General features: G+C 42.2%; 1 protein-coding gene across 4 annotated transcripts; it reads left to right on the forward strand.

The window, feature by feature from the left end:
* Window positions 1-5,602: 5,602 nt before the first annotated feature.
* styk1a (serine/threonine/tyrosine kinase 1a) lies at window positions 5,603-16,509 on the forward strand. 4 transcript variants are annotated; one of them, XM_084032608.1, is made up of 10 exons: window positions 5,603-5,876; window positions 9,246-9,301; window positions 11,736-11,939; window positions 12,047-12,283; window positions 12,465-12,646; window positions 13,505-13,585; window positions 13,953-14,167; window positions 14,596-14,636; window positions 14,875-14,971; window positions 15,845-16,501. In XM_084032608.1, the coding sequence occupies exons 2-10, from the start codon at window positions 9,247-9,249 to the stop codon at window positions 16,038-16,040; spliced, it is 1,308 nt and encodes a 435-aa protein (XP_083888734.1). In that variant the 5' UTR covers window positions 5,603-5,876; window position 9,246; the 3' UTR covers window positions 16,041-16,501. The 4 variants fall into 4 exon arrangements, with proteins under 4 accessions (XP_083888734.1, XP_083888736.1, XP_083888735.1 ...); XM_084032609.1 differs by lacking the exon at window positions 5,603-5,876 and adding an exon at window positions 5,906-6,647 and having other exon boundaries at window positions 15,845-16,503; XM_084032610.1 differs by lacking the exon at window positions 9,246-9,301 and having other exon boundaries at window positions 15,845-16,502.
* The last annotated feature ends 1,312 nt before the right edge of the window (window positions 16,510-17,821 follow it).

Below are 17,821 nucleotides of genomic sequence, written 5' to 3' on the forward strand. Positions count from 1 at the left end.
GACCGCACTGGACACCCAGCCAGGACATTTGCGCACACACATACACACACACACACACACACGCTGCATTGCCACACAGGGATAGACATGCACATGCAAACACACACACACACACACACTTTCGGACATGGTGTAAACTAGCTCCAGCTGGGGTTACCCTCCAATGCAGCAAGCTAACTGCCAAGCTAACTGCAGTGAGCACGAAAACTGTTATGGTTCAAAGTGCACCGTGCCAAATACTTATTGCTCAACATCTAAGACATGGGTGGCTGAGTGGTGGAGCGGGAGAAGCACACTGCCCACTGCTGTGAAGAACCGGGTGGATCCACAGCAGCACAGCTCCTTGTTTGTCCAGGAGCTCCATCAAACACAACTAAGCTGTTTGCATGTAGTTGCTTGTAGTTTCACTAGCAACTCCTACTGGCTGATCAGAGGACCTGTGTGGTGCCTAAACCTAAACCTATGTTTTTTCCTTTGAGTAAAGTTCCTGCTGGCAAAAAAACCCCATCATTCTTATTAGAGTTAACACATGACAGTGTACAGATTTATAGGAATCAATCAATTACCTGCATCAGTAACCTTGAATTCTTGAAGAAAACCTTTTCTTGCCTGCCTCCACTGCGAAGGAAGAATGAAAAAAAGGAGAAACATCTCTCTAGCTGAAACTAAGCTACACTGTTGTGTTGATTGCTTTGTAATGTCAGCTGATAAAGTCATTTGTAAACAGCTGGATGAATTAGCTGACGCTCAATAATAATCCATCCATCCGTTATCAACAGCTTATCCTGTATTCAGGGTCGTGGGGGGCTGCAGCCGATCCCAGCTGACATTAAGCGAAGGCAGGGTTCACCCTAGACAGGTAACCAGTCTATCACAGGGCTGACATGTAGAGACAGACAGGTAACCAGTCTATCACAGGGCTGACATGTAGAGACAGACAGGTAACCAGTCTATCACAGGGAGACATGTAGAGACAGACAGGTAACCAGTCTATCACAGGGAGACATGTAGAGACAGACAGGTAACCAGTCTATCAAAGGGCTGACATTTAGAGACAGACAGGTAACCAGTCTATCACAGGGCTGTAGAGACAGACAGGTAACCAGTCTATCACAGGGCTGACATGTAGAGACAGACAGGTATACATGTATATAGTACATATAGTACCTTTAAAAAGATCAGTACTTAATTCTCTGGGTCATTTGTTCAGATTCCTGGAGGCTGCCCTCCAATGCTGATTATGGAAGTAGATGGTATTCCTGTGCGTGTTGCCATTTCACACTTTAAGCATGCACTCGCCTCCTAGCTGTTAATGACTAATGACATAAGAGTTTTCCATAGTCTCACATATCATCGAGTGATCAGGTGATCAGGATTCCTGGTTTTCACCCGGGTGGCCGGGGCTTGACTCCTGATATAGGAAAAGCTGACGTACAGAGGCAGATCCAACAGTGTGCCAAGAGTATTTGCTTCCCAACAGTATTCTCCATTACATCCCAAATGCATTTTCACTGGTTAGGATACTGGTTCTTCTCTACATTCCTGGAAGTGAACAGAGATTTGCTTTCTACATGGACCGTGTCTTCAAAGACTGTTTCGCCACAAAAAAACGTGCAAGTTTTCAAAGCAAAAGAGGCATCATCAATGCCTTTAAAATGATCAGATATTACCATGATTGTTAAGTTGGGCAAATTAGGTTCTACCAAACATCAGCAATGAAGTAAAATCCCAAATCTGTGTGTGCTTTCATCAGCAGTGAAGTACAGTACTTAGGACGTATACAAAGACACAGAAACCTGTCATAGCAGACTCAAAGCCTCAAATGCATACAAAGCAATTACATAGGCCTAATCATAAAAAGGTAGAAGACAAAGAAACAGTGACGCAAACAACAGAACTTGTCAGAACAACTAAGATGTTGGAATAAAATCCCTGAACATGAACAATAACAAAAAGATTCTTTCTTAAAAAATTCAAACAGATATAGCTAAAAATAAACAAAAGTTTCCTGTGTGTACCAAATCTGTGAAAAAGAGGAAGAAACTCGATCATCCAACTAAAGCAAAAAATAGGCTAATTTATTTAATGCTTTGATATGTCATAGCAAATAATATAGGATTTGTCACACATCTGTCTTTTCTGTCGTGGCAAACTCACAGAGGATGAAACCAAAAAGAGGATCAAGTCTGATTTAGCCTTTTTCAAACCAGAGCCACCGCTGTAGATTCAGTGTCTAACTTAAAGCAACACTTAAGAAGTTTTCCTCTTCGGTCCCCTTACAGGTTGGAAGCGGAATTGTCCATTGCTGCCGTTGTAAATAATTTAGCCTACCGTAGGCTACCGCATACCGTCGCACGCACGTTATCTGTTTGTATGCAGAACCGGCTCTGGAAACGATGAACAATTTGAACGATGTCCAGTGACAAGGTAGAGTAGCTAACGCCTTAGCTAAGATTAGCTAACATGAGCCATAGCGATAGTTACATTTATATTAGCACAATAGCTAAGGACTTAGCTAACATGAGCCAATAAAATAATCAACAATTGTACACATTTGCACACTGTTGGGAAAAAAAATGAGTACCGGTATTATTTACAAGTCTAGCAGCATCAAAGCCAAGTCACCATCAGTTTTGCATTTTGTAGCCTCCTTCAGCTTTCGCCAACGAGTGTGAGCCGGTCCGATATTCACTCTTGTTCGAGCTCGTTCTTTGTCATGCTCCCGTTTTCTTTTCTTCGCCTCATCGGACATTATACTCCTCCTTTTCTTTGCAGGCTCTGCCATGACGCCAATTTAAAAACTACCTAGCTGCAAGGTATCTTCCACGAACCTGCCGGGTGTTCTCCAACTGATCTCTACGCAGAGCCTCCACCTACCGGCTTTTGTAACGCTTGCTGTAAAGCAGGTCAAATTTGTAGTCTCATTAGAACTACAAAAACAGTACCCAATGAGGCACAGTTACATAGTGCGGTTACAGCTGACAGAGGGCCGCAGAGCGAATGCCGAAGTGCCGTTCACCCGGTTTTCAGGTGATGAACCACTGAAACTATTTTGGAAACATTATTTTAAGGCACTAAAAACTCTTTAGTGTTGCTTTAAGGAAATCGTTGAGGGACAAATGGCTAACAAACAAACAAAATATACACTGACTGATATCAGAATGAAATCTCTGGCCTTTGTAGGAGGGATTGCCAACAAACTCTAGAGTGCTACTCTCAGCTTGCTGGTCCTACATTTTTTTGACCATGTAAATTTGACTTTTTACAGTGTAGATTTTACAATGGTTGACTCCGATATTTAGATGCAGAGAGGCCGCTTGAGGCAGCTGCTGCAGCAGGGAGGATGCGGCTGACTGGGGGAGCCTTTGCTCAAATTGCCCTCCGATGCCAACAGAAACAATCACTCTGCTTTTTTCGGATGCTCTTTGCTTGACGGTTTGCTAGAAGCCGTCAGAGATCCAAAGATAAATGGCCCGCCTCTAAAGAGAGAGCGAGAGCTGCCAAAGAGATGTGTTTGGCGAGCTTTCTTTCTGTCCAGTCAGCGAAGTGTCTTTAATGACGTTTTGTGAGTTCATATTGTTTATTCATTAACCATGGCGAAATCCACGTTTGCACGCAATGCATCGTGGTACATGGAATTTATTTCTTCTGCTGATTAGACATACACACAGTTTCCCTTCAAGTCCATTCATTAAGGGGGAAAAATGTTGTCCCAATGCATTAAGATCAATGCATTTGCAGCTGTGGTGGAACCTGATCAACGTGCTGTTGTGTCTGGGTGTGTCTTGACTTTCTGAAGGGAAAAGGGTGGAGGTAACAGCAGGTGAAAAGTCATGATTATTCAACACCAGTACTGATCACACGATACACCAGAGCCAGCGCCACACCTTTCAGCTCAAATAAAAGTGATAAGTGCATTGGAGTTGGTTTCTTAAATAGACTCAACGTTTACTGCAATTGTATTGTATTTCAATACAATTTTAGCTTTGATAAAAACCTCTCAACGAGGCAAGGGTGTGTTTACCTGTCTCCTCTCTCAATTTCTTGAGTCTTTAACAATTCCTGAGCTGATACTATACTGGTATGATGACAATACCTTCATTTGTCTGGATAGAAGTTCTTTGGTTTTGGTGAAACCAAAACAAGATGCAACATTAAACCAGGGTTCCACATGACCAACAGTCTGTCAAGTGTGTTTGTCTTTGTGTGTGCGCATGTCTGAACCCACACCCTGTACTCTTCCTCGAGCAACATCACAACCATCAAACACACTGGTAATACAAACATGTAGAGAACTATTCACTGTTTTTACACCTGGAGTGAAAGGCCCGGCCCAGGCATCATCGGGGGGGGTAACTGCTCCACCACCTGCCTCTGCTGTCCCTGGTAAAATGCCTAATCCTGAGCTGCCGGATTTGTTGCTGCTAATTTCTTCTCCACTCTGATCGCCAACAGCTGTTTGCTTTGAGCTCTCTCTCTCTCTCTCTCTCTCTCTCTCTCTCTCTCTCTCTCTCTCCTCAACCACGCACTACCTACAAACGCATTTACACACCTCTTATACGAACAATCCTAATAATATGCGTACATTTGTTTACATTGTGTGAATTGCATTGTGGTGAAGCATTTTACACGTTGTTTTCTTTCTCTCTTTCCCTCTAGTCTAAAGTGTTTGACCAGGTACATTTTATTACTGCTGACTCACAATGGAGGATCAACAGGCAGAGAAAGAAGACCATTCAACTTCCAGTCCAAGAAAAAGAAACAACAAACTAATGGAAGTGAAGAAGGAAAGTCATCAAGAAGCAAAGTGACGCCAACGAGGGGAAACCACGGACCTCCTTTCAGTGTGGAGCATTTGAAGGCATCACGCAGATGACAGACAGTCCACACTGTTGGGGAGGGAGACGAGTCCCAGAGGCTCACCTGCAGTTCCATCTATCGCCACAGAGGCCGCTAGAAGCAACACATCTCAAATCCAACCTAAAAGTCAGCCCACCTCAAGTGAGCCTGAGCTGTTGTTGTGGCTAGCTTCGGGGCTAACCCCTTCCCTTTATTCAACACAGCTAACAACACACAGGACATTGGCTTAGATCTTGAGGAGTTGTACCATTTATTGTCAGATATACTGTTTGCACACTGCACCGCTACATTCACAGCTATAATGCAACTGCTAACTTCATACTCATCATCTCACACACTAACATGTTGCCAGGCAGAGAAGCACAGCTGACAACATTGCAGCTAAACCAATTGATGCAGTGGATGCATGTGTCCATGACAAATGTGGCTGCTAACTATACTCAGCTGCCTGTTTTACACATCGACAGGTGGTGGTGAATGATGGATTCAACCCGTTTGTGCATCAGGTTATCTTGTCTCTGCACCTGAATGAAAATGTTAGGCACACCAGTGCAACCCATGTAAAGGTTCTTTCAATGCATCATGCCCCCCCAACGACTGTAGATGGCCCACATACAGCCCACAAAAACACTTGAACAGTGACACACAGACAGGCAAATATAACACAGAGTGTAAGGTGTGTGTGCAGATGATAAGAGCAGCAAGGAAACAGTGTTGGAGGGGTGGGTGTGGCCGACCAGAGAGAGAGAGAGAGAGTGAGAAAACACAGTGTCACACTGGTGACGGCAAAATAGAAAGATTCTATCACCACCAGTACCTTCACTGGAAATGTCTCTACCTGTGGATATCTCTATTTAAAATAACAAACTACATAAATATGAAAAATGAGTGGACTTGAATTCTTCTTGCGACTCTACACTTCCAGTATTTGGCTTGCAGGGACAGCACACTGCATGTTCTGGATGAGAAGAGCAAACAGAGTTTCACACCTAAAACAGTCGCAGAAAGTCAGCCAGGTAAGATGAACCAAAAGCAAACTGTGGATGTGTGGCTGAAACTCTGCAACTTCATTGAGATGGGCTGGATTCCAACGCACTCCTGCTGACATTTAAAAAGCTCAACGTTTATATCACAATATGTGTGATATATATTATGTGTCCATTCGTGCCGTGTGAGTTCTGATTCATTATTTTATGTGTAAAAGAATCCATCCACATACAGTACTGTAATGGAGACGTCTTCACTGTTTACCCGACATGCTTGTTGTATCATCCTGGCACTTTTAATGTTTTTTGACCGACATTAGTCTGTGTGTCTTTAACGGCATATTTTAGTGTCTGTTCTGTGTGTGTGTGTTGTGAGATGGCCAGTCTTTTGTTGTGCACGCAGCTATGTGTTGATGCAGGTGTGTGAATGGAGCATGAGAATGTGGGAGAACAATCCAGGCAAACGGGTTCAGCTACATCCATCCTTCCACGTAAAAGCACAGCGTCTGTGAAAAAGCTTTCTGAATACCGGCGACTTCGTGAGGCAGTGTGTGTGCGTGTGTGTGTGCGTGTGTGTGTCACGCCGAGAGAACACAATAGGAGTTTTCCATGCTCCGAGAGGTGTGGATGACACTGCATTATTGCCACATGAAACAAGTCACAAACACACTGTGTCCCCGTCCTGCAGCGCCTTCCCTCCAACGCTAATAATAGCATCACATCACTACAGCAGCCTGCAGTGTACATTACACTTTAACTGGGTTTGGTGAAAGACTTCTTCACATGACAGAAAAGGGCAAGGTAGGCATGAGAACTATTTCTTTACCTCGTCTAAATTATTTAAAGTGATGTCAACAGAAGCTAAATCACCGAATAAGACTTCATTAGGACAGTCCTCAACGACAAAGTAACAGAGCGTTTTATGAAAATCACAGCCAAATAAATGAGTATTGGGAGATAACAGGCTGTAAGCATGTGTATTGGCTGATTAGAATTCAGTATTTAAAAAAAGCTGCGTATTTATTGTTTTAATCCATCTTCATTATAAATGATCTAACATTGATATTCCAACCAAACCATATAGTCGCTCCACTTGCCCGCCGTCTGGCTGCTCAACAACTGCTGCTACTACTTTTTGGTCTCTTTGGCTTTTTGATGGATCCATCTCGGTGTGGATGTGCCTGAATGGACTGATACTATTGCTTGTGTTAATACTACCACTACTGCATATACTACCACTACTAACACTAGTACCAACACCAAATGATGGAAGCCAAGGGCCTGGGCTGCACGAGATTTCTGCCTAAAAGCCTATTAAGGCAGTTTTTTCTGGCCACTGTCGCTGTAACGCCCCTGGGTGATGTTGGGACTTTGAAATCGTACTGACTCTGAAAATCATGAGCGTATTCTAGTCCTGCTCATTGTGTTCAGTGTCCTGAGATTAATTCTGTTGTGATATGACACTATAAATAAAATGGAATGGAATTTAATTGAAAGAAGAGAGCAACCTGATTCAATGAGGAGGCGAGCTGTGTTTCTTGCCTGTGATGAGGTTGATAACATCTAACAATGGTTGATTATGCATTAGCTTCAACCACATGCTTGTTTCTTCATTGGCTGTGTGTGTGTGTGTGTGTGTGTGTGTGTGTGTGTGTGTGTGTGTGTGTGTGTGTGTGTGTGTGTGTGTGTTAGGGATGTCTGACTGCTTGGTGAGTACTAGGATGAGTGAGTGACGTGAGGAAGCTACCTGTAGCATTAGCGCTAGCCTGGTACTGTTGAAGTTTCAGGCAGGTGGTTGTGTTTGTTGTTTGTGTGGCTGATGAAGTCCAACTAACCCGGCATCCATCGACCATGAAGAGGTGCTTTTGAACGGAGCATCGACGGACGAAACTGCTTCAGTTTTCCCATTGGGAACGGGCTGTCTGATGGCAAGGCAGAGCGGTGAAAATATTCTAAATATAGTGTACATTTGTTCATCTTTTAGGAGGCTAAATTCCATTTTGTTGCTGTCCTCTGCAGAGCAGTACATTGCTTGTTACTCCTGCCCGTTTCTCCAAACTGGGGGTGTGTTGAGTGTAATAATGCACTGACTGTGGATGAACAATCCCACGCTGTGGCTCAGAAGTAGAGCAAGTCAACATCCAATCGAAGATTGGCGGTTCAAATCCCGGCTCCTCCAGTCAAAGTGTCCTTAGGCAAGATCTGAACCCCCCATTGCTGTGGATGTGTATGAATGAGTTAGATCCTGATGTGCAGGTGGCTCCTCTGCCATCAGTGTATGAATGTGTGTGTATGAATGTGTGTGTGAACGGGTAGAAGTGACTGAGTAGCTAGTTAGCTAGAAAGGTGCTATATAAATGCAGGTCCAATTACAAATTCAACCTTCCCTTCCCCTTTTCATGATCCTGTCCTGCCAATGAGTTTGTTTTTATAGTCATTTGTTAGTGACGTAGAAGCTAAAAGTTACAGTTTGCTTATTAAGGAAGTGAAAAATGAATACACAAAAGCCCAGTGTCAGGGATTGTCCTGCATAGAGAAGTTTCTAAAAACGGACCATGTCAGCAACAATACAACTATTTCAAGAGCCTTTTAGTTACATATATCACTACCAAATCTACATGCAACAACAAAATCACTCCATGGAAAGAATACAACACAAGTTGTAGCCTATCCCTTTTACCTGAATGTCTGCAGTTACCAGTAAGCTGGTTTTAAAAATAAGGACAAACAGTAAAGAGAAGATCTTATACTCTCCCTGAAGAGTTCAACTACTGCATTTAACGGACAAACAAACACTCGTCCTCAAATCTGATCAGCCCTGCCTTATATAGAGGAGGTCATCTCCCCAAAATGACAATATACCGTAACATAAAAATAACACACCGCTAATGTGAGACCTTAACAGTTCTCGGGAAACGATAAGATAAAATATATCTGGTGTATCATGTGTGTGGTTGGAGAAGTTTAATGGGCTGCTGAATGCCAGGTTATCCTTTCAAGGCTTTATGGATTTTGGGTCAGCGCTGAGCAATGGTAATGCTGATCTCTGCTCCTCTATTATCTATGTAACCGATCGGTTACTAAACAGACATGGAACAAGACGCGAGGCTCCCTTTTATACTTGCTGTGTGAGTCCAGATAAAAAAAGGTCACGGTTTATATTTGCTATGCAAGTGAGGATTCAGTTAACTTTCTCAGCACTTTTGTAAAAGTTGGTTTACTGAACTTTACTGATGGCTCTTAGAGCAGAGATCTGGACGAGCTGTTTCATCCAACTACTACTATATATAGAGTTATTAGAGACGGATGTTGCATCACTCTATCTGAGCTCAGAAGATTTAGGGCGGCTGCTGAGCAGAGGTAATGTTGATCCAACTGTGTTGCTCTCTTCCTCCGCAGCATGTCATCCAACTCCACGGCCGATTCTCCGTGTGCACCGGACAACCACCTCTGTAGTAAGGACACAACCGCCACGTTTCATCTCTCTCTTTCTCATGTTGGACCACGCCTTCTCCCTTCATGTCCTTCCTGCCCAGCCCTCTCACCGTCCCTGCTCTGCCCCGCCACACCTGCATATGTTTGTTCAATCTCACATTATACAAAAAGTAATACCAAAATCAATCCTCTCACTTATTATTCAGATGGGTCAGCCAGTGATACTAATAATAATCAAAGTCCAATATTTTTTTAGAATATTGAAAAAAAAAAAAAAAAAAAAAAGGATCAAAACTGGCATCTAAATGGTTAATTTGTTATTGATTGATTGATTCGTTAAACAATTATATAAATGAAACAAGAACCCTTTCATGAAAAAAATGAAAAGAAAATTTGGGGAAAAATATTGATCTGTCAGAATTTGTTTGCAGTTTAGTTCAAAACAAATATCTTGTAGTAAACAGTACCAATGCAACTTTTTTTTGTTCAATCTGACATTATACAAAAAGTAATAATGCATTTAAATCAATCTTTTCACTTATTATAGATGGGTCAGCTGGTGATACTAATAATAATGAATAGTGAATCATAGTGTATTTTTTAAAAAGTGGTTAGTAGTATATGATCAAAACTAAAGGGAAATGTTTGAATTGTGATTCATTATGATTGTGTAAACAACACCAGCTTCTGCCGAGGTCATGCTCACATCAGACACACGGTTACGTGACTTATCTGCAACAATCGGCCTCCACATAATGTCACATACAATACTGGAGCTCCAAGTGAAGTGTCATAGCACTTCTGAACCACTAATCACTGTAATAACTGCTGAGTCACAGATACTACTGGGAGGTCTATCGTCACACAGTTAATAAATATATGAGATTAGATTAGATGAGCTGTTCTACAACCATACCACTAAATTATTCTGTCTTCAGAAAACCATTTTATTCATGTGCACTTTCAAATGTCATGATAAGGCATGATACTGTAAATCTTGTGTTGTCTTGTGAGTTTCAACACTTTGAGTATTGAAATATGTTTTGATGGCATTTTGCTAAATCAAATTAAAGTCAAATGTTGGACTTGAGTCTTTGTGGAGAGGAGCTGAGAGTTCAAGTGGAAAAAGAGTCTTTTACGAACATGACTAAAATGATTTATGCCACTCTCCAAATACCTCACCGCACCTAAAAAATGTGCACCAGCCAGAACCCGGTCACGTGTTTACACAAACCATCGGCTTTACATTCCAGTTTCTTCTTTCTAACTTGGATTCACGTCAGGATCGGACCAACAAAAGGTGTGTAAGATGATGGCTTTGTGTAACATGCATTGTGATGTCATATCAGGGTGTGTTGGTCTACACACAAGTATTAAAGGGTAAAAGGTGAATATGGAGAATAGGCATAATTATAAAACCAAAGGCATACATTAATGATAGCAACAGAAAAATGAAATACAAAATAATGACAGTGTCTAATGAAGGAGTTCATGTGAACACAATGTAGGAATAAGTCAAACCTTGCGTAACCAAGAACACATTTATGCATTTCCTGCTAGACACAGCTATTTAAAAAGTGGTTCAGTGGCTCAACAGATACATGCATGTGATTAATGAATCAGCCCTGTCTGAAACACTGATTCTGTCATTGCATGACTCACTCTAGTGGCTCAGGCAGCCCAACTGCCTAATTAAAGCCTTATTGTGTTATGTTGGCAATGCAGCAGCAATGCAGCAGGACGAGAGTCGTTTCATTACCCGCCAAGTGAGGCCGAGTCAGTGAGCAATGCAAAAATCATAACGGCGTGAGATTCTCCACTTTCTGACTGGCAGCTGATGATTTAATGGCCGACATATCTGAGTGATGTTATATATAACTGTTGGAATAACTGTTGTTTCCTAGCTTGTACAGTAGCATTAAATACATCTCAAACAGGGTCAAAGTATTGCTCTAAAATTCTGTTGTGTTTGTTCAATCACAGTGTCATCTAGCTTCATATCAACATATGAGCCGTGGTGTAAATGGTGAATGCACTTGGGAGGTGCAGCCAACGTATTCATCCTGTCAAAATAGAACACTGACACCAAACCTGCACAGACTCACGCAGTGTACTGGTTTTTGTAACATCCGTCTGAAATGCCTGCACCCAATTTACTAGAGCAGGGGTGCCCAACTCCGGTCCTGGAGAGCCCCCGTCCTGCATGTTTTAGGTTGCTCCCTGCTCTTACACACCTGATTCTAATGACATGCTCATTATCAAGCAACTGAAGCTTGTCACAGGTTTGAAAATCGTTCGAATCAGGTGTGTTAGAGTAGGGAGAAACCTAAAACATGCAGGACAGGGGCTCTTCAGGACTGGGGTTGGGCACCCCTGTACTAGAGCATGTAGGAGTCCTGAAAACACACTGCCTCCTCATGAACCTGACCTTCACACATCTCTCTTCTCTCCCAGTTGTAACTAAGCACATGCAGGCGGTGATCATCGTCCCTACACTGCTTCTCCTGGGAACACTGCTCACCTTACTGACCCTGGGCTTACTGAGGTACTGTCCTGAACGGAGGCGGGCCCAGACCCCAGCGCCTCACCGCTACCACAGCTCATCACACAGACACAACCAAAGGCAAAGCCACAGACAACAACTAAATGGCATTGATGGTCAGCAAGCATGCACATATTATATATTTTCACTGTGACTCAAATTTGTAGAAAGGATTACACTCAGAATGATATTCTGCTCCGTATCTCTCTCTCTCTCTCAATAGCTCCCCCGGGGATAAACCCGCTGGAACATGAAGAGCTGCCAATGTCGGTTCAACAAGTGCAGCAGAACGTCCGGCCAACTCTGAGCGCAGTACCTCGGGTTTCCACAGAGCGGCCTCTGGGAGCCTTCAGCCAGGTCTCTGCCCTGCCTCTGTCCTTCTCCATCCAGCCCCACGACACGGCCAGCCTCTACAGGGCCCGCATGGACAACAGGGCCGTCGTCCTGAGGGTGCTGAAAGGTAAAGTGAGCTGAAGCCAAATGTCAAAGAGGTCCGACTGGTTACTGCAGGAAAGTGTTTGTGTGTGTGTTTTCTTTTTCTTTTATATGTGCTTGGTTTTGCTTCATAAGTGCTTCTCAGTGAAAGTCCCCTGATTAAAGCATATTTAAAATGTTACTCTGTTATCTTACCTCTTTCTCAGAAACGGCAAACAGTAGTGAGAAGCAACACTTTCTGGGTTTTGCCTCATTCGTGTCAGGACTCGGGCCGCACCCCTTCCTCCCCGAGCTGCTGGGTGTGGTCTCAGTGCAATCCCCCCCAATGCTGGTGGTGGAGGAGCTGCAGCACAGAGACCTGCTGGGGTATCTGTGGAGATGTCGACAGGTACGCTAAACTACAAACAAACTAAGAAGACAGATTATTTAAACTACAGGTATATTTGAGACATTTTAATGCAATCTGTAATTGAATCGGCTTATTTCAAGCTGGACACCGGTGATGAACGTTTTAAATACCAGAATGGGAGATAGAGAGTTGTCTGTAAAGTTTACTGTCCCGTGTGTTCACACTGAGCTGGCGAAAAGGGGTTTTAAATATGCTGCACCCTTTGCCTGGAACTCCCTCCAGAAGGATTTAAATCTGCCAGACTTCATCCCAAAAAATGACTTTGATACGATCTTGAAGGACCTTGAATTGAAATATTTTAGACAATGTATGTGTGTTTGATGTTTTGTCTTGTTGTGTCTTTGTATACTGGTTCTGACTTGTGCTGTTGCTTCTTGGCCAGGTCACCCATGTGAAAGAGATCCTCAATCTAAAGGGGCTTTTGTACCTGGTTATATAAAGAAAATAAATAAAAAACCCTCTGAAGTGGACAGCATGCTATTCTGAAGTAGAAGTACTGAAGAAGTATTTTAAACAGTAGGGTAATTAATAAAACCCCTGGAACATGGCAGTTAAGATGCAACTTTAAAACATTTAGTGCAGTTAAAGTAATTACTGCTCTTTGCCTGTGAGGGGCAGCATTGGGTTATATATCCCACAACTGCAAAGCAGTCACAGGTATCCATAGTTACTCGACAGTGGCAGGTACAGTAAGACTTGACACGTATGGCCCGGAGAGTATATCACATTATATAAAAGACTTAGTCTGACTCAAAAGGCTACTATCCAACCATAAGGAGACTCATAACGACATTTACATTCCCCCCTTCTCTTACTCCTCCTCCTCTCTCCCTGAAGGATAACTCGGGTTCAGAGTCTTCGTGTGACATGACAGAGAAGAGGATCTTCACCATGGCAGCACAAGTGGCCTCTGCTCTGGTGCGTTAAACCTCTCACTGCTTCATGGACCAAACCACTGGATTTGTGCTGATGCTGATCTTCCAGTCTGTCTATATCAACTTCAATTTGTTATGATGTGGTGGCAAACAAAAGTCTCTCCGTTTTCACCTGATATCTTCATTATAGAGCATAAACCGTATATTAGTTTGTTACGGTTATGTTGCCATGGCACTCAGGTATAAACAAAACACAATGTGAATTCTGTGAAAGTATGAATACAGTATAAACCATTCTAAATGTCAATTTACATCCAGAGGATCTTTATATTTTGTATTTTGCCGCTGATGTTTCTCAGCCAGTACCTCAAATTTCCCAGCATCCCTCTCATTATCTGAACATCTTCTAGGAATATCTGCACAGCCAGAGCTGCATCCATGGCAACGTGGCGGCTCGCAGTGTTCTGATTGGCGCAGATCTGACAGCGAAGCTGTGGGGATTGGGCCCGGCCTATCGCAGGAGGACGCAGGCCGTGTCACCGGGGGAAGCAGAGGACATGGAGATGAGGAAGTGGCAGGCACCGGAGCTGCTGGGCAGAAGAGCCATCAGTCACAGCAGTGACGTGTGAGTGTCCAAGTCCTCTGTAAGATTATCAAATTATGAAAGAAAGATGAACATAAAGCATGTCATTGAAACACCAGTTATTCAACAGGGAGTTTGATGTTTCAACTTGTTATCCCATTTAATATCAGGATGTTAAATATATGATGTGATTGAATTTGGTTTATACGTTTGTGAGGAATAGCTCGCTTCAACACAGTGTGTAATCAGGTTGAGGGATCAACTGTGTTTTAATCAGCCACTTCACATTTCTGGTGCACAAGTAAGATTAGTAAATTATCTGAAATGCATCTAACTGTTGATTCCAGTGTCTCTACCCTAAATAGTGGCACTAGGATGTATTCTATATTATAGTTGTGTAATAGTTTAATCGGAGACTAAGATCCTATCCCTTTTCTTGACATAACGCTCCTTCTCACCTTTTTTGACAGATGGTCCTTTGGTATCCTGCTCTATGAAATGGTCACATTGGGTGGGTGTTTTCAAATTCTACACAAACCTCATTTATTTATTATACTCATAGAATAGGACTGCGTGAAATATTTTTTTTCTTTGTTTAGAATTACCAGGAAATAATCAATTTAAACTTGTTTTATACACAGGGGTGATTTAATGACACAGCTTAGTATTTCATTAATGTCTATGAGTCTGTGTTTAGTGCATATTTAAGTAAGGGAACTTCAGTGTGATGCATACTCCTTTGCATGCAGGTGACCCACCGTTTGCCAAGACCATGGCGACTGAACTTCTGCAGCATCTGCAGAGAGGGAAGCATCTCAAGCGGCCGGCGTCCTGCTCCAACTCACTGTGAGACAAACAACACAGATGTATTATTAATGCACTTTGAACACTGGAAACGTCAGCGTGAGATTTATCACTTCAATCAATTTTAGAGATTTCCACTATCCATAAATCCTCATATCTCATTTTTTTAAATATATTTTTTGATATCTCACCCAGGGCTTATTTAAAAACAAATCTGTTCAAAAACTACCAATGTGAGTACTTATCGCAAGTAGCGTTAGCTAAAAAAGAAAAGAAAAAGTGTACGAACCAGGAAACATCCTTCCTCCTATAAGACATAGAGCAGAGATCTTCAACTGGGGGTCCGCGACCCCTAGGGGGATTGCAGAGTTACTGCAGGGGGTCCCCAAAGTTATTTGATCCCAAACTTTTTTCTTCCAATTTTTTTAAAATATGCCCAAAAATGCACATTAACATGAATACAACCTATAATAAAACAAATATACATGTTCATATTTGTTAAAAGTTATGCTGTGTTATTGTGAAGTGAAGTGCCAACATAGAATTAAAACACGTTCTATAAATGGCTTAGCATTGTGTAGATACATCATACATACATACAAATTATATCATATGTTATACATGATGCTAAAGGCTGGATTATTATTGGCCTTGTTTAAAGTCCCAGGCGGCAACATTTTTTTGATCATATTCACTGAAGCCGACACTATGCTCCGATAGAACAACATAAATCATCTGGTTTTAGAAAAAGAAAACACGCCTCTATGTGCATGTAGAGCCTGTTGTTTGTTTTGCAAAAAATCAACACAGCCCGGATCATCCTGTCCAATCATTTTTTTACGGAAGGATTAATACATCCTTTCCACTGGGTTTCAGTTTTATGTTAACATTAGTGTTCCTTTTACCCGTTTGCAGGTACTCCATCATCAGGGACTGCTGCCATTGGCGCCCCGAACAACGCCTCTCAATGTCGGCGCTCACCCGACGCCTACAGGAGGCGGAGAAATCAGCCAATGGGCGGACAGTTCTCAGAGTACCCGAACCACTGGACATCGGGAAGTACATGAGGGAGGCGGGATATGGAGAGGCGTTCAATTACGCGGTGTTCTGATTGGCCGGGAGAATCAGAATGGCACTTGTCACAGTGAACTGCACCTATGGGGGACTGCTGCAAGAATGAAGCATTATCATGAAAAATGCACATCGTTTATCAAACAATATTATTTTTATACTTCCTTGTACTGTCTAAGCATCTTATACTGAACGTTTGAAGAGTAATATATGTATTGAAAATATTTATTTTTATGTAAACTAACTGTTAATTGAAGATGTCTATAATGATGGAAAACAATGCAGTTTTCCTGCACTTTGTAACTGTAATGGAAGTGTTTTCATGTCAAAACAAAATGAAGGGACCATGATGCAATAGAAAACCAGGGTTGCTTGCTTCATTCACACGTCTTCTACATGGGCCATCAATGAGGTTGGAGGCCTTTCGTTTGAGACCTGAAAGCTGAGCTTTTTTGCACCATTATGACTGTTCTCATTATCATACGGCCTTAAGATAAACCCTAACAGATCATCTCTGTGACAGCTCATCCCAACATCTTCTCAAGGTCTGAAGTTATGAATCAGGCCACAGAACAGAGTAACACCTGCTCCTAAAGTCAAAGACGCAAGCCTGCAGCAACAGAGACTAAAGGCAGTTGGGGCGGCCCGAGGCATAAGCAAACTAAGCGGCTGCTTGGGGCCCCCTGGCCACCAGGCCCCCAATCGTGTTTTTTTTTTTTTTTTTTTTTTTTTACATATTAAAGAAATGAAACGGGTGACATAAACAAAGTTTGTACACAAAAGAAAGCTAATTCTGATTTTATAGGGCCCCTTAATCATAGAAAAAGGGCTATGATGTCTGAATGGGGCCCCTCAGATAAATATCACAGGATATGTGATTTGTGATATAATTAATAATGAATACAATTGATAATTTCTGTCAATAATCGCCAAGCACAGGTGACTCTGCGGTGGTGGGAGGGGGGCCCCAAATCAAATTCTGCTTAGGGCTCCCAAAAGGCTTGGGCCGGCCCTGAAGACAGTAGCGTATGGCAATGCTGAAAATGACGCTGTTGGCCAAAAACATCCATGGGTGCGTACTGAAAGCAATCCATGCAAATACAAAACAAAATAACACCCCTCAGGGCTAGGTCACCTTGAAATAATGACACTAATACTTTTATTGGGCGCCTTTCTAAACACTCATGGATCCTTACAGTTAAACAAGCAAAAGGTAAGTCAGTTTATTTCCATGTCAAAAAGAAAAAGGCATCGTTTTAAAACCGTTCCTTGCTTATTTATTTGCACGATAGCATTGTTAGTGTCGTCAAACTCAAAGTCCCTCCGAGATTTAGCAGTTTTTCAGATTATTGCAAGCAAACACATTTGATCCTGAAGCAGTCGCGTATTATTATTATATATATTTTTTAAAAGTGCTACTTTTTTTGGAGAACGATGATTGAATAAACAAACTGGGAACAGTCTGCTTGTTAATGTTTCACTGGTTAGCACCCGAAACCTGCAATGGTTCGACTAAGAGATTGTGGCTCGATGCAGTACAAGTGTTTGTTTTTTTTGGGGGGGGGTTTAGTTAGCTCTTCACAAAATGACGAATGATCTGCCGCTTTAAACACTTCAAAAATCCGGGGACGACTTTGAAATATAAAAACACACAGCTATAAAAGGTTATTATCCTCTTTTGAAAGAAAATACTGTTAATAGCCACAGTCACTAACAATTAAGCCGAAGACAGCTAGCTAGAAAGGTAAATACTGTCGGTAGTTACACGCTATGTGACAAAGCTATGAGGAAGACCAAGGTAGCTACTATTCAGTCACGCTT

This window comes from Eutrigla gurnardus (assembly GCF_963514095.1).
Source record: "Eutrigla gurnardus genome assembly, chromosome: 17".
Classification (NCBI taxonomy): Eukaryota; Metazoa; Chordata; class Actinopteri; order Perciformes; family Triglidae; genus Eutrigla; species Eutrigla gurnardus.

What these genes read in the sequence shown, in the direction of transcription:
- styk1a (XM_084032607.1), top strand. Translation starts at nt 10,476, where the DNA reads ATGTGCACCAGCCAGAACCCGGTCACGTGTTTACACAAACCATCGGCT. An exon ending in ATCTGTGGAGATGTCGACAG is followed by an intron (nt 12,647 to 13,504) that starts GTACGCTAAACT and finishes CTCTCCCTGAAG; the next exon opens with GATAACTCGGGTTCAGAGTC. An exon ending in ATCAGTCACAGCAGTGACGT is followed by an intron (nt 14,168 to 14,595) that starts GTGAGTGTCCAA and finishes CTTTTTTGACAG; the next exon opens with ATGGTCCTTTGGTATCCTGC.